This window comes from Morchella importuna, assembly GCF_003444635.1.
Source record: "Morchella importuna strain M04M26 chromosome Unknown Morimp01GS021, whole genome shotgun sequence".
NCBI lineage: Eukaryota > Fungi > Ascomycota > Pezizomycetes > Pezizales > Morchellaceae > Morchella > Morchella importuna.
Genome location: NW_025763418.1, coordinates 342125 through 356420, shown reverse-complemented (window position 1 = coordinate 356420; position 14296 = coordinate 342125). Strand labels below are relative to the sequence as shown.

Here is a 14296-nt window from a genome sequence, read left to right as displayed (position 1 = left end):
CATTGCTGTAGAGTGGTTTTCTATCTCAGCCTATAGATCGGAGAAATTCAGCACTAGCTGACCCTTTTTTTTCTTTGCTGAAGGAGGCCGGCGGTGCTGGGAGCTTGGAATGCCATTCTTTAACTAGTACATATACTACATGAGACGACTCAGTTAAAGTTGTCTTTTTTAATATATAGTAGCTTGTGGGATATAAACTCGAACGGCAACTTCAACAAAAGCTTAGGTATTCACTAATAGCACAGCAAAAATGGTTCTCCTCTGGGTAGGAGTATCTCTAGCTACACTACTCTTTCTAAAGACTCTACTTAAAAAACAAGAGGTAAGCTGCGATACCATACTCCACTAACCATTATAAAAAGTAACGAACCCACAATAGCCTATTCCAACCTCCTTCAACGGCCGTCCCTGCGAGCCCCTCAAGCTCAGAAAGGACCCCTATATCCTCGGAATTCACGGCATAGTACGTGCCATAAAGTCAAACGTCGCCGGCCGTCTACCTCTCATTCATCGACCTCTTCAATGATCTCGGGCACACCTTTGGCGTGAAGCGTTTCGGCGTCCGCTCCATCATGACCCGCGACCACCGCAACATCCAAGCCATGCTAGCCACGCAGTTCAACGGTACCTAGCTGACCTCCCTACAGGCGTTCCAGACACTCAAGCTCACAAACCGCAGATTTCGGCCTCGCCCACGAGCGCCGCGCGCACCAGGCCATTCTCGGCACCCGGGGCATCTTCACCAAAGACGGCCCCGAGTGGAAAGAGTCCCGCGCGCTTCTCCGGCCCTCTTTCGACCGGGCGAGCGTTGCGGACCTCAGCGCCCTCGAAACCTTCGTCACCCGGACGATTGCGAAGATCAATGCCTCACCCGGCAGCGACGGCTACCATGAAGTTGATCTCCAGGCCTTGCTTCTCGAACTGACAATGGACGCTTCTACCGACTTCCTTTTCGGCTCCCCCATTGGCGCACAGGAAGGCAGGGTCTCCGCCGAAGGCCAGATGTCGTTCTCAGAATCTTTCGACGTATCTCAAGATGTGGTCTCGATCCGCTTCACACTGAACGACCTGTACTGGCTCGTGAACCCCAAACGCTTCCGCATCGCCATCACCGTCGTCCACAAGCTCGTCGGACACTACGTCACCCGCGCCCTCCAAAAGCACAATTCCAACAGCAGCGCAGACAAGCCATACACCAAAGACACCTCCACCTCCGGAAAATACATCTTCCTCGAAGCCCTCTCCCAAAAGACGCAAAACCCACAAGTCCTCCAAGACCAGATCCTCAGCGTCATGATGGCCGGCCGAGACACCACCGCCTCAACTCCACATGGGCCTTTCACATCCTCTCCCGCCACCCGGAAGTACTCCAGAAGCTGCGTAAAGAGATACTAGACACTGTCGGCCTACAACCCCCCACTCAGTCTGATCTCCGCGAGATGGTCTACCTGCGTTGCTTTCTGCACGAAGAACTCCGCATGTATCCCCCCGTCGGGATCAACTCCCGCAGCGCGCTACGCACCACAACCCTCCCCTACGGCGGCGGCGCCGACGGGAACGCGCCCATTGTCGTGCGGAAGGGCGAGGGGGCCATGTACTCTGTCTTTGCGGTGCATCGGCGGGAAGACGTGTAGGGCCCCGATGCTGGGACGTTCCGGCCCGAGAGATGGGGAGAGGAGGCGATGAGAAAGGTCGGGTGGGCATGGCTTCCGTTTAACGGGGGACCGAGGGTGTGTTTGGGGCAGCAGATGGCGCTGACGATGGCGGGGTATGTGTTGGCGAGGGTGCTGCAGGCGTTTGCGGAGGTGAGGGATAATGGGGTTCCGGGGGAGGAGGTCAGGTATGCGGTTAAGATTATTATGGTGCCTGGGCAGGGGTTGAAGGTGAAGATGAGGTAATGGGGGTGCTGGTGTTTGTTGGCTATTTGTATGGAATTCTATGTGTGTTTTCGTTAAAATATGTAGAGTAAACGGAAATTAAAAGGGTTAGGGGTTCTGCTTCATCTTTGGCAGTGTGCCAAGCTTAAGTATCACTTTCAGCTGGCGCATATGGTAATTTACCACGAGGTGTCTGACCCTAGTGGGAAGGAGGAGAGGAGGCGGGCGTGGGTTGATGTGGGGTGACTGACCCCCTCCCCCCTGCGCCGATGCTGGCTGCTTTTAATCTGTGGTGGAGAGGGCGGCTTTTTTTCTTCTTTTTTCGTTTAATTCATTGATTGCTGGAGAGGGCGGCTGATGAAGAGTGATTTTGTATTGTAGTGTGTGATGTGAATGAGCTGGATAAGGTAAACACCTTCTATGGAGAGCACTATCTGGCGTTGTATGTGCTGAAGAAGACGTATGATCCGTGGGGACTGATGTCGTGTAGTAACTGTGTGGGTACACGGACTGGGAAGAGGTTGATGGGAGGCTGTGTCGTATATACATGTTGTCTGTCTATCTGTATTGGAGCTGTTCGTTTTCCTGGGTGTGGAAATATATAGTTTGTAATGTGGCCTGCTAGAGGTTAGATGTTTAGTTTCTCTCAAGCCATGCCTTGACAGAGTTTAGTAGTTACCGGTGAATAAGATATAAGTAATAGATCCCGTATCCTCGAGCTTTCTTCCATTCGCCAACCCACAGCTAGTCAGCTACCCACCATCAGCGTCTAGGGCGCTGGCCCTTTCAGCAATACGCTCAAACGCCAAGACCCCATAAGCTGAGCTCCATGTTACTTCCCAGAACCTCTCCCGACACCCAGGACATCGTTCGGATGAACAGTTCCATAGCATGAGTGAAGCGACCTATAGCTGCCTTGCTAGGTCGGGTGTCACCCAAGCTAGGGGCCGGCGAAGGAGGGAGGAAAGATGGTAGAAGCAGGGGCAGTGGGGTTTAGGTGTGGGTGGGGTAAGCTGTTCATGTTGGCTCGGTTGCTATGTAAGCTTTTTCAGGCAGGATGATCATTGGTCGCCCGATTAGGTTTAGCGTGACAAGTGGGCAACGTCCCTTCATCTGTTCCCGGTTTTCCCAACTTGCCGGACTGTGGACGGCGTGGCGATGGATGGAAATTTGACGACTTTGCACCGCCGACAGCCGCTTCCAGCTAGGCAGCAGGTTTTGTGTGGCGCGCCGCGAATTGCCACAAGTCTTGAAACCAGACGATCGACGAAGGGATGAGTTATTAAGTATGTACATAAGTACTTCTTGTAACTCATTGCTTTGATTGGATTCTGGACTTAATTAAACATGTATGTAACATAGATACTTATGCAATAGACGATTTATCTCGAATGATGGCGCATATATGTGTGCGCCCCTATCCCCTGGACGAATGAGACATTGGAATATCTCTCTCATGCATTATATTAGCGTGCTCTATACAGGAAGTGATTGACTGAACTTTAGGCAGAATCCTACGAAATATGGCATACCAGCATAATATAAAGACTGGCTCACAAAAATACGGAGATCACATGATATATATGCATGAGAGAGATTTTCCAATGTCTCATTCCTCCAAGGGATAAGTACATGTAGTTAATTATGCTCATCCCAATTTGTTTACATCAAGAAATAATATCCTCTTAACTCAATAACTTTTTACATGCAAAATTTTGAGTGAGATCTCGTGGGACTTTTCCAAATATGTCTACTGCGCTCGCATCCGCACCATTTTTTAGTAGAAGTCGAACAACACTCTCACAATTTCCGCGGGCAGCCGCATGTAGTGTGGTACGTCGTGTCCGGAAGGCAATCGCTCTCGGATCCGCACCCTTTCCTAGCAAAATCCGAACAACGGCTTCACGGCCCTCATAAGCAGCGTGATGAAGCGCGGCCATTCCCTCTTCGTCTATCGCTCTCGGATCCGCACTATTTTCTAGCAAAAGCCGAACAACGGCTTCATGGCCCCCATCAGCAGCTCGATGAAGCGCGGTCATTCCATTGTTGTCTACTGCGTCCAAATCCGCACCCTTTCCTAGCAAAAACCGAACAACGGCTTCATGGCCCCGATAAGCAGCGTAATGAAGTGCGGTCATTCCCTCATCGTCTACTGCGTCCAAAACCGCACCCTTTTCTAGCAGGACCTTTACAGCATCATGGTGGCCATTCTTAGCAGCGACATGCAGGGCGGTGTCTCCATTGTCATTGGTCCATCGGACATCGGCTCCGGCTGTCAAGAGGGTATGAACAAGATCCATACGCCCGTTATTTGCTGCTTCAAATAAAAATATATCGTCTCGAGGACCGGTAGTTCTATTCTTTATCGGAGATGGACTAAGGACGTATAAGGGCGGAAAAAGCCACGGGTCTATGAGTGCGGCTGCAGCAGAAATTCTGGACCTAGGATCAACGACTAGGAGCCGACCTACGAACTCAATCTCGCCCTCAGCCACGTTAAATATTTTCAAAGAGCTAGAAACATGATTTTCGCCGTGATTACAGTATTGATAAAAGAGGTTATAATCAAAGTCTCTTCGACAATATCCCTGAGAAATAGTTCCTGAGGTGATCGATCCTCCCACGACAGACGCAGTGGCAAGGAATGGAGCCTCTAGAGTAAGTATATTATAAACGAGAAATCCTAAAGCCCATATATCGACTGTCTTGGTATACGAGTTTGATCCATTCGAAGAGAATCGATATTTTCTGGGCAGAGCTCCTAGAAGCTCAGGGGCGAGAAAGCCTGACGTCCCTACCCTGGTTCTTAACTCTGTGCCCTCAAGACACTTGGATACTCCAAAATCGGCAAGTTTGATGTGGATGGGCTCTAATGAGGTAATAAGGACATTCTGCGGGTGTGTCAGCCCACCATTCTAGACTCATTGCTTCCCGAAACCATAGAGTATATACCTGCGGCTTTAAATCCTGGTGGCATATATCTTTGCCGCGAAGAACCACGAGCCCTTTGAGAATCTGATAGGTGATTTCCTTGATCTGCTCTAGCGTTGGTTTTGAATTCATGAGATGTTGGTTCAAATCTCCATGTTCGGCATATTCCATCGCGATGAAATAGAAATCAGGACTTTCATACCAACCAAAAAGTCTGACAATGTGTTCGTACTAATCTTGGAATTATTCATTAGCCTCTAGACGTAATAAGATATGATCACTAGGCAAGTTCTATACTTACATCCCTAACCATGACTAAAGAACGAAGTTCGCGTGAAAGACTTTGCCCCGCCGTTCTTTCCCAGAGTATTTTTCTTGACAGCTCTCATCCTTCCAGATTGTGTTTCTCCTTGCATCCAAACGCTTCCAAATGCTCCAACGCCGATGCGTCTAATATCTATCCACAGTTCAGTCCTCTAATCCTCCTCTACATCCGAATTTCCCATGACCACATCCTCCCCAGCATAGGTATACGCATGCTCTACGCCGTTTTTACTAAATTTTGTATCGAATTTGTAAGTCTTTGTAAAATCAAGTAAGAACGCATCATCTTCGCTCGTGGTGCTGATGTAAGGTTTCTATTAACGGCGTTGGGATTAAAGGGCTGGAGTACTTGAAGGTTACTGATGGTAGAGGAGAAATGCGCCATGTCAGCCTAGTTCACACCTGGAGAAATCTTGGCCTTAAGGTATTCCTGGGCCAATTGGAGGCCGGGTATGGAGGTAGGTACTTGTATGGTGGGCACACAAAACTACTAAGGGTATAAGTACTTGCACCTCGTCCTACTTCTTGAGAAGCTCTCCCACCTCCATGTACGTATATCCCTTCGTTCATCAGAGCAAAAAGGGAGACATATTAGGCCCACGGCGGCGTGGTGATATTCCGAAAATCTAGCTACCTATAGACCGTGGAAACACCAGAGTAGGTATCGGAGGGGTCACAGAAGGTGACTTCACAGCAAAAGAGGTTCACGGAGCGAGGGTTAGGTGTACCGGGTGCTGAGGGTAAGTGATCAGAATCTGATAAGTGAGTGTTGCGGTGAATACGTGTGTTTCGTCTTATCAGATTCTGATCACTTTTCGCTACACCCTAGTACTACTGAGTAAAAGTTGCCTACTAGCCCCCGGTCGTGGGAACGCTCGAAGGGATAGAGTATAACTACATGTACAAGGCTCTGGCATTAAGTGAGTGAACTAAATGGGGTGTTGACTAGTGAGGATATATCCGTTCACTCACTTATATAATCCCAGAGCCTTGTATATATGTACATACATACATAAGTAGTTAATTGATCTTGGACGTCGATCCTCGCGCCAAAACAAACAAAAATTAGCCAGAATGGGCAGCCCCCTAACCTTCAATTCTTTATCCATTACCACAGAGAATAGGGAGATACACTATATATAGAATAGCATATATTTCAACTAGACGTAGTTCTGTTCAAAAAATGACAAATCTTAGGATGTGGCCGAATTTTGCCAAGACCCTTACAAATTCGCGGTCTTGGCGCATTTTCTGGGAACAACTGGACTAAATTCTTTACCATCAATTCTACAATGGATATTTTTGAAATTCAAAACTGTCAAGTAATTCTTCTAATAATTAATTTGTATTTAACCGATTGGTACAAGTTATATCTTAAAATGTCCGGTTCTGGGGCTATTAGGAAAGTGCTGATTTCGGGGTGGTTTTACTTCGCCACAGTACTTGACTGTGGCAACGGGTAAAAAAATAAGCCTCCAATCACGATTTACTAGCGAAAAAGGCATATATAAGCGTTTTTTCGTGATTTTAGCATTATTTTAGTATGAGGCTCTATTTTTTCTAAGACTCTCTCCAGAATAAGGCACATATATGCCTTTAGCTATACATATACATTATATACAGATAATTCTTAAATAAGTCTTTATAGCAGATCTGTCTTTTTCATCAATCAAGACTCTCTGGTAGATAAGACTTATTTAAGGCTTATAAATTTGAATTTTATCGATTATCTTAGCTATATAATAGTTCTAATATCAAAATCTTAATTCTCCCATAGCCTAATGGGTAGATTGAGAGCTTTGGTTATAGTATACCTGTAATGCTCTGGGTTCAATCCCTTCCCTTTTTGTTTTGTCTTAAACTTAGAATAAGTCTTAAGATTGAATCAGCCTAAAATCAATCAAGGCTTACATAAGCCTTAAATAAAATAAGTCTTAAATAAGCCTTGAATTAAATAAGTCTTAAATAAGTCTGAAAAATCAATAATGTTTAATCGCTGGAGTTCGCTGTTAGAGACTTAAAATTAGAATAAGAAATATACTCCCAAAACGGTGATATTTGCCTTATTTGAGTCTACCCTAACGATTATTTTTTTACTGCTTCCCGCAGTCAAGTACTACTTCCCACCCCAGTGTAGTAATTAACGAAAGAGATTACGTGCTGTATCATTCTGACAATTGACACTTCGCCACTCCCCAAAGTGGCATCTGCAAGTGTCATCTTTGGGTGGGGTCGCTTGCCAGGCGGTGAAATACGTTAAAGGGATTGTAGGTACACTTGGAGGACACCATAGTAGTTATCATCCTGTTCTTGCGGCTTGCGCGTTTCATATCCCTATGGAGGGGAAGTGTCAATTTTGAAGTGTCAATCATCAAAAATCACACTTTATACTGCATACTTGACGGTGTGGGGCGTATCGGACGATTAGCTAGAGTAGAGAGAGACACGTATGTACAGCTTCCGGTAGAATTATTGCGGAAAACAGGGACAACGAGAAGAGGGCGATTCTCGAACGCCTACTGGAAGCTGTAAACTGGAGTGTGGCTGAAGAACGCTAGTCCATATCGAGAACTGTAATGTAGCATGATTTAGCCTCCTATCACCTTAACTGGTCTGAGCCTTCTAGTCTGAGACGGATTAGAACACAGGAGCAGCCAACAACGGTCAACACTAAGCTTGAACCGCTCAGCATGATAACTCTGATCAGGGGATGACTAAGTAGATGCTATAACTGGCCTGAAGTGAACTTTAGGGCATATATATATAGACTCTAGCTCCACGACGGTCGTAAGCAGCTATGCAACCTCATATTACTGGTCTGATTATAATATTTGCGGTTTGGAATCTTGATATGTTATTTTTGGTTAGGATTAATGTTGGTCCATATATATATATGGCCAGTAGCTAATCGCCCTTCGGATTCCTCTATTTTCAAGGCACGGGCATATGTTTGGTCGGGTTGTTGCTAACACCACTTTCGGTATCACTACCACCTCTCTAGAGCTCGCCGTGGAGCGCTATGACCTGTATCAACCTCTAAATATTTCGTGAATTGAGGTGAGGCGAAGCCGTTGCGATATCCCCCCCTGGGGGGCGCATGATCCGCAGGTAAAATCACTGGACAGACAAAAAACCCGGCAAGTACTGCCCTTTTGATGGCAGGTTCAGATAGCCTGCAGGTTCGGGATCGGAAGAACGCAGCGAACGTAGTCCGCTGAACTACCAAGAGCGGGTCTGAACTACTAGCTAAGAGCGGGGTCCCCCAAAACAATAACCTCATTCTCTGCGTTTCTCAGATCCTTGTAGGCAATCCGAATTTGTCACCAAAAAAATAGGACACCCCTTCGTTCGTCAGAGCAAAGGGAGAGATATTAGGCCCACGACGACGTCGTGATATTCAGGAAATCTACCTACAGACTATGGAGACACCAGAAGAGGTATATGAGGGGTCACAGAAGGTGGCTTCACAGCAAAAGAGGTTCACGGGGTGGGTGTTAGGTTTGCTAGCTAGCGAATAAAAGTTGCTTACTAACTAGTCCCAGCCGTGAAAACACACGAAGGGACAGAATTTTCCATCTCCTAGCTAGGCCTCGACACCGGTGGAGGATGGAAAAAAACAGAAGTTACATATGCGCCATTTCATGCAGCAACTTTCATTAAGAGTTATTCAACTTCACTCCAATGTGGATCTTTCAAGTATACCATTCAATAGTAGTTGGTATAAATGCTACCTTGATGTTTTTCCGTACTGCTACCGAAACGACTCACAAATTTAGTTCAAGTAGACTTTTGATCCAGTCTTATGAGTGGAGGTACAGCGGCCTGGTATAAAACGATTAGTTCAAACTCATTTCTACCCAAATACAGAGGCAAAAATTTATGATCGTGTAGAGCGAGAAAATCTATTCAGATGTTGGGAGAATGGTTTAAAGCCATATCCATATGGTATGTTCCGACTCTCATGAACTCCAGGTTCAGAATTCTAGCTTATATTATTCACTCACAGAGCTTCCCCGTGTTTCTAGATATCCTACATGGTTAAATCCTTCAAACGAGTTTACTTTAAGATTCTAGGTTGAAAGAAATCTCTGTGTCCTGGATGTACACCGGCTACAGTCGATACGTGTTAAGTGGATTCCTCGGCGTGGCAACCAACCAGACTTATCTTTCTCTCGATATGCATCCCAGCAACTTCCTGCTTGTTCAAATTGATCTCTTCCTAATGTGTGTCCGATATATTTTGCGGTTAATATAAGCATGCTGACCTACAACAGAATTCATGGATTGCAAACCTCATCGGAGTCATTGTTCGCCGACATTGCTGTAGTTTCCAGCTTGTGATATCTCGGCATTAGTTAAGGCGAGTACCTATGTACATGTTCATCAATCTTACCGGGGCCGGCCGGCCACAGGATCAACTTCCTATTGATGCCAAGAATTTTTCTAGCAAACCCCAGTCCCAGGGACGGGTTCCGACCACCCCTGCTTCCAGAGGCACATTTAACAATAAATGTTTTGAAAGCGGCAAGTACCGACATGAGCTTTCTAGGATAACTTCCCATAGGGAAAAATGCAAAATTCAATATCAATTAGGAATCACGACACGTCAATTGCGGAGTCGTGGCCGTATAGTTGAAAGCACGCACATATCACCAACCATGACGTGAAGACGGTTCCAAATGGTGAATACAGAAAAGATTGGGGTTGTCATTATAATTGTATCCAAGGTTGAATTGACACGCCCAAAATCCATTATTCCTTGAAGCAGGCAAAGTCGATTTCGCATGCAGATTGGAGAATATTGATTTCCTAGTCTGACGGTTTCCTGCGAATACATCCTCAGTCTTTGTATTTGTAGGGATGGTTTCAACGAAGCCAATATGATCAAACTAAGCATGAATGCCTCAAACTGGTTGATGCGACTAGAATCAGCTGATTTGGTAGTCTAAAATCATTCTTCACGTCAAGAGACCATTCAGGACTGTCTAACCTATGATTCCAATCCGGTTTTGGAGCCGGCAGATGGACATTTCCGATCACAGCTTCATGTGCGTCTTGCAGCAGCAATAAGTACAATCACAATCTGCTAGTCTTATATTGATGTCGAATTGTGCTATATGAGCAGATTTTCTTTAATTTTCCAGCAGGAACACTATCTCAGCGGAATAACCAAATTAAAAAAATACCACCGCGATTAGAGCTGGTAAAGACCGTCTTTCAATATATACACCTTGAAATAATTGAGAGGTATGAATTGAGTACCAGGATAAAGACAAAGGATTTCAATCTCAAGCGTGGGAGGGGAATAATATTGACCGCGCGTTTATTTCACACTTTCATATCTGAATCAATTGTGGATATCTAATCGGAGAAAAATTCAACCCTAGATACAGGAGGTGTGGAAGTAGATTACTCCATTTGGCTCACAAAGGCCAGCATATCCATCAAGAAATATCTTTATTCAGCTTTTCAGGCCGCTGAGACGACAAAGTATCAGGGTGCTAACAGTAGTATTTGATAACTATCCAATCACAGAGATCGAATTAGAGATTCGTCGGCTAATAACCACTCAGGAAATTAAAGAGTCAAGGCAGGTTGGAATTCCAGTTGAATAATTCCTAGGGTCTAGATTATTGGCCACCAATCATGCAGATTGACATGGGAATAAACTCCACATATTCGCCAAGCTTAAATTTATCCTTGCACCCTACATACTCACAACCTCTAACAGATGAAAGTGCGTATGTGGCACCGGGATATGCCGGTAGACTCAGCGTTTCTACTGTTGATGATGGGGTCAATGCATGCTGCTGTTACAACTGACGACCAACCCCACCATGAATTCCGGATGCCCAGAGGCCGTTCCGGACATCTTTCAGCTCAAAGGACAGGAAGCGCATAATAGCCAGAGAGCCCCTTGGTTTGATCTATAATGTAACCGGTTCTTATTTGTTGCGAGAACCAGCAAAAGTCCAGCCACACTATCAGAGTTTCGGTTTGGCCATCCGAACTCTAAGCCTAAAGCTTGTTCCGGCCGGCCTGCCGCCAAGAATCTCGGCAAATCTTGTCGATCTCGCAAGCTAGGTGAAAATCATCGCTTTAATCTTTATCAGAAGAGCGATATTACTTGTGGCGGTCTACTTCGGTCACTAGCGATCACTCGGTGCATCCGTTGGCACGCGCCATCGCAGCCACAATAGTCGTTGTTCCCTATATAACAGATCTTGGGACAGAAAATTTTCTCAATGGCGGTTATTTCGAGAAGACAACACGAGCGGTTCTGCGGGCGCGCAAAAAATATTTACCGAATTTCGAGTGAAATGGGGCACATTATTTCGGTGGCCTCGCCGAAAGCACCGGCGGTCAAGAACCTACGACGTCCAGGGTCATATCATGTCAAACACGTTTGCCAAGAACTCTCTCAAGTGGTTGTATAGAAGCACTCCCGCTGACGACTAGGGTGATGATCGACACTCCGCGCGCGATAGTTGAGCCCATATATTGCTTTGGTTCCAGGTTGGCTTTATTACAAAGTCAGGAATTAGGGGCGGGGAGGTTTCAACAAGCTGGTAAGCAGGTACCCTTATAGTTTATCCGAAAAAACAAACTTGCTTTTCTCCACGAATCGGTAGGTAATATATTATAAGGGTATAGCTGATTGGCATATTTACTCAAAGATGCATACTCCAATATCACGGTGAATGAAGCTGGCTACATGATATGCCAGCTCCTGCCAATTAGATTGCAATCAAACAAGCTTACGACGTCTTGCCCCCGCCCCCCCCCCCCCCTTTTACCCGCCAACGTACCCCAATTAACGGCTCTATAGCCACCTTGGGTCTACCCCGCGTTTTTTGCGAGTGTCAAGAGTATTGCATGCAGTTCTCCCATGGTAAAGTGCTATGTGCAGAGCATGCGAATTGCCCCCTACGACCCCCTGCAACTGCAACTACCATGGAGTGTACCTGAGTACAGACCCCTGCTACTACGTCCCGAATCTCGATTGGAAACTTTTGACAGCATTTTCGGATCTAACCGACGCGTGTCCTTGAGACATGGATTTAAGCTCTTTTCCTTGGCATCGCTGGAGCTCGGCGTACCTTTATTCGCTGCATGCCTGCAGCTGGTACTATACTCTACTGCTACCAGATAGGCATAGTTATATTACAAACAAAATCAACTCCATGTATGTACTGGATAGTACCCTGAGCACAACCAGCCCAGTAAGTGCAACTCCATGTGCCATTGCAAATCCGGCAACAGCCTGTAATCTGTGTATAGAGCGCAGATCTAGTAATAGTATTAAGGTATTAAGCTTAATCTAGTACTGACCACACAAAAGTACTAGGAACACCCCCCTGCGGAGTAGTCTGGCAGTACAGGATCTCTACTCCGAGAGCGCCGACATTTACAAACATGCCAAGATGATCGCAATGTAGCTTTCACAAACAACGATATCCAGAAAGTGGAGACCTCGAGCTTCTCATATATGGAAGAAAAAATATTTAAAAAGGGCGACCATTTCCTCCATTCTCTCCTCATCAGCCAGCCAGCCAGCAGCATCTCGAGCAACTCAGATCACAGCTTCTTCACCAAGAACAAGGAAAAACAAAAACAAACCCGCAAACATGCTCTTCCTCAAGCCCACTTTCCTCCTCCTCGGCTCTCTCTTCTTCAGTGCCACCCTCGGCCACGACGAGACCTTTGAGCAGCTCGTTGCCCGCGAGAAGCATGTCGAGGCTGCCCGCCGCGACCTCGAGAGCTGCGCCCACAAGCTCCGTGCCCGAGACGACATGAACTCCCGCAAGATGCAGAAGCGTGAGGCCTGGATCAACGAGTTTGTCGAGAAGCGTGGCATCACCCGCCGCAGCGCCCCATTCACAAAGAGGCAGACTTCCTCTGCAGCGGTTTCTTGTAAGTCCCTGCCCGGATTTGCAGTTCAATTGAATAGCCGTTGTCAAGATATTTGGCCGCAAAAGATATAGGCTAACCATAGGAACCACTAGGCATTCTTGCGCCGGAGGTCACCATTGGTCCTTACTACCTCGACGGCATGCCCATCCGTGTCGACAACCGCGAGGGTGAGCCCGGTGTTGAGATGCTTCTCGAGATCGAGTTCGTCAACGTATGTATCCCGAATTAACTCATATCCTTTTTTCTTTCTCTTTTCCTCATGTCTACTATATACTGACCACGACTGGCAATACACAGACGAAAACCTGCACGGTTATTCCTAACCTCTACATTGACGCCTGGCACGCAAACGCTACCGGCGTCTACTCCGGTTTCCAGGCCGAAGGAACCCTCGTAAGCCCCACTCTATCCATCCATTCCCTCTCCTCCAATCTACACAAACAGAAACACAAACAACAAACAACAAACGCAAACGCAAACTAAAACTAACTTCCACCAGGGCGAAACCCAACTCCGTGGCCTTCAGCCCACCGACTCCGACGGGTAACCCCCCACCCCCCCAAACTCCACACCGGGTGATACCCCCATGACGCCAATTATCCAGTACTAACACGCATATTCCAACAGCATTGCCCACATCACCACGATCTTCCCCGGCTGGTACCAAGGACGTGCGGTGCACACGCACATCCTTGCGCACTATGGCGGTACCGTCAGTGGTACCAAGTATGTCGGAGGCTCACGCCCGCACATTGGACAGATCTTCTATGAACAGAGTCTCATCAGCAGCGTTGGAACTGTTTCCCCGTATACTACGAACCGCAACCAGTTGACCACTAATACTGCCGACGGTATCTTCAACCAGCAGAACACTGGATATGATGGTTTGTCTTTCCTTCCGCTATAGATAGGGGAGTGCGGATGAATGGTGCTAATAAGTATATGATAATAGCTATCGCCAACACCGAGCTTATCGGAAGCACTATTGCCGATGGTGTCATTGCTACCATCTCTGTTGGTATCTCTATTTAAACAGAGATGATCCGGCCGTTTGTCAATTATTCACGGCCATATATGTATACTGTACTGTAGCTAGCTGGACTATTTCTGAGGACTTTTTAAAAAAAAATTGAATTCGTTTATGAAAACCTGCCTAAAATACACGTGAAGGGGAAAAATGACCACGAAGAAAAAATGTGAAAAGAATAGTGAAAAATGAGGAATAGAAAGAAAACACTACAAGGAAGAGA

At 46.5% G+C, this 14296-nt stretch overlaps 4 protein-coding genes across 4 annotated transcripts; 3 read left to right on the top strand and 1 right to left on the bottom strand.

The window, feature by feature from the left end:
• Positions 1 to 572: 572 nt before the first annotated feature.
• Positions 573 to 1395, top strand: LAJ45_06938 (uncharacterized protein; the record flags this gene model as incomplete). The annotated part of the gene is made up of 2 exons (XM_046116498.1): positions 573 to 624; positions 680 to 1395. The coding sequence occupies 2 exons, from the start codon at positions 573 to 575 to the stop codon at positions 1393 to 1395; spliced, it is 768 nt and encodes a 255-aa protein (XP_045970267.1).
• Positions 1396 to 1439: 44 nt separating this feature from the next.
• LAJ45_06937 (uncharacterized protein) lies at positions 1440 to 1898 on the top strand (the record flags this gene model as incomplete). Its single annotated transcript, XM_046116497.1, has 2 exons — positions 1440 to 1571; positions 1635 to 1898. The coding sequence occupies 2 exons, from the start codon at positions 1440 to 1442 to the stop codon at positions 1896 to 1898; spliced, it is 396 nt and encodes a 131-aa protein (XP_045970266.1).
• A 1664-nt stretch (positions 1899 to 3562) lies between these two features.
• Positions 3563 to 4979, bottom strand: LAJ45_06936 (uncharacterized protein; the record flags this gene model as incomplete). The annotated part of the gene is made up of 2 exons (XM_046116496.1): positions 3563 to 4768; positions 4830 to 4979. The coding sequence occupies 2 exons, from the start codon at positions 4977 to 4979 to the stop codon at positions 3563 to 3565; spliced, it is 1356 nt and encodes a 451-aa protein (XP_045970265.1).
• Positions 4980 to 12760: 7781 nt separating this feature from the next.
• LAJ45_06935 (uncharacterized protein) lies at positions 12761 to 14078 on the top strand (the record flags this gene model as incomplete). Its single annotated transcript, XM_046116495.1, has 6 exons — positions 12761 to 13046; positions 13139 to 13257; positions 13344 to 13439; positions 13546 to 13589; positions 13674 to 13930; positions 13999 to 14078. The coding sequence occupies 6 exons, from the start codon at positions 12761 to 12763 to the stop codon at positions 14076 to 14078; spliced, it is 882 nt and encodes a 293-aa protein (XP_045970264.1).
• Positions 14079 to 14296: the final 218 nt, after the last annotated feature.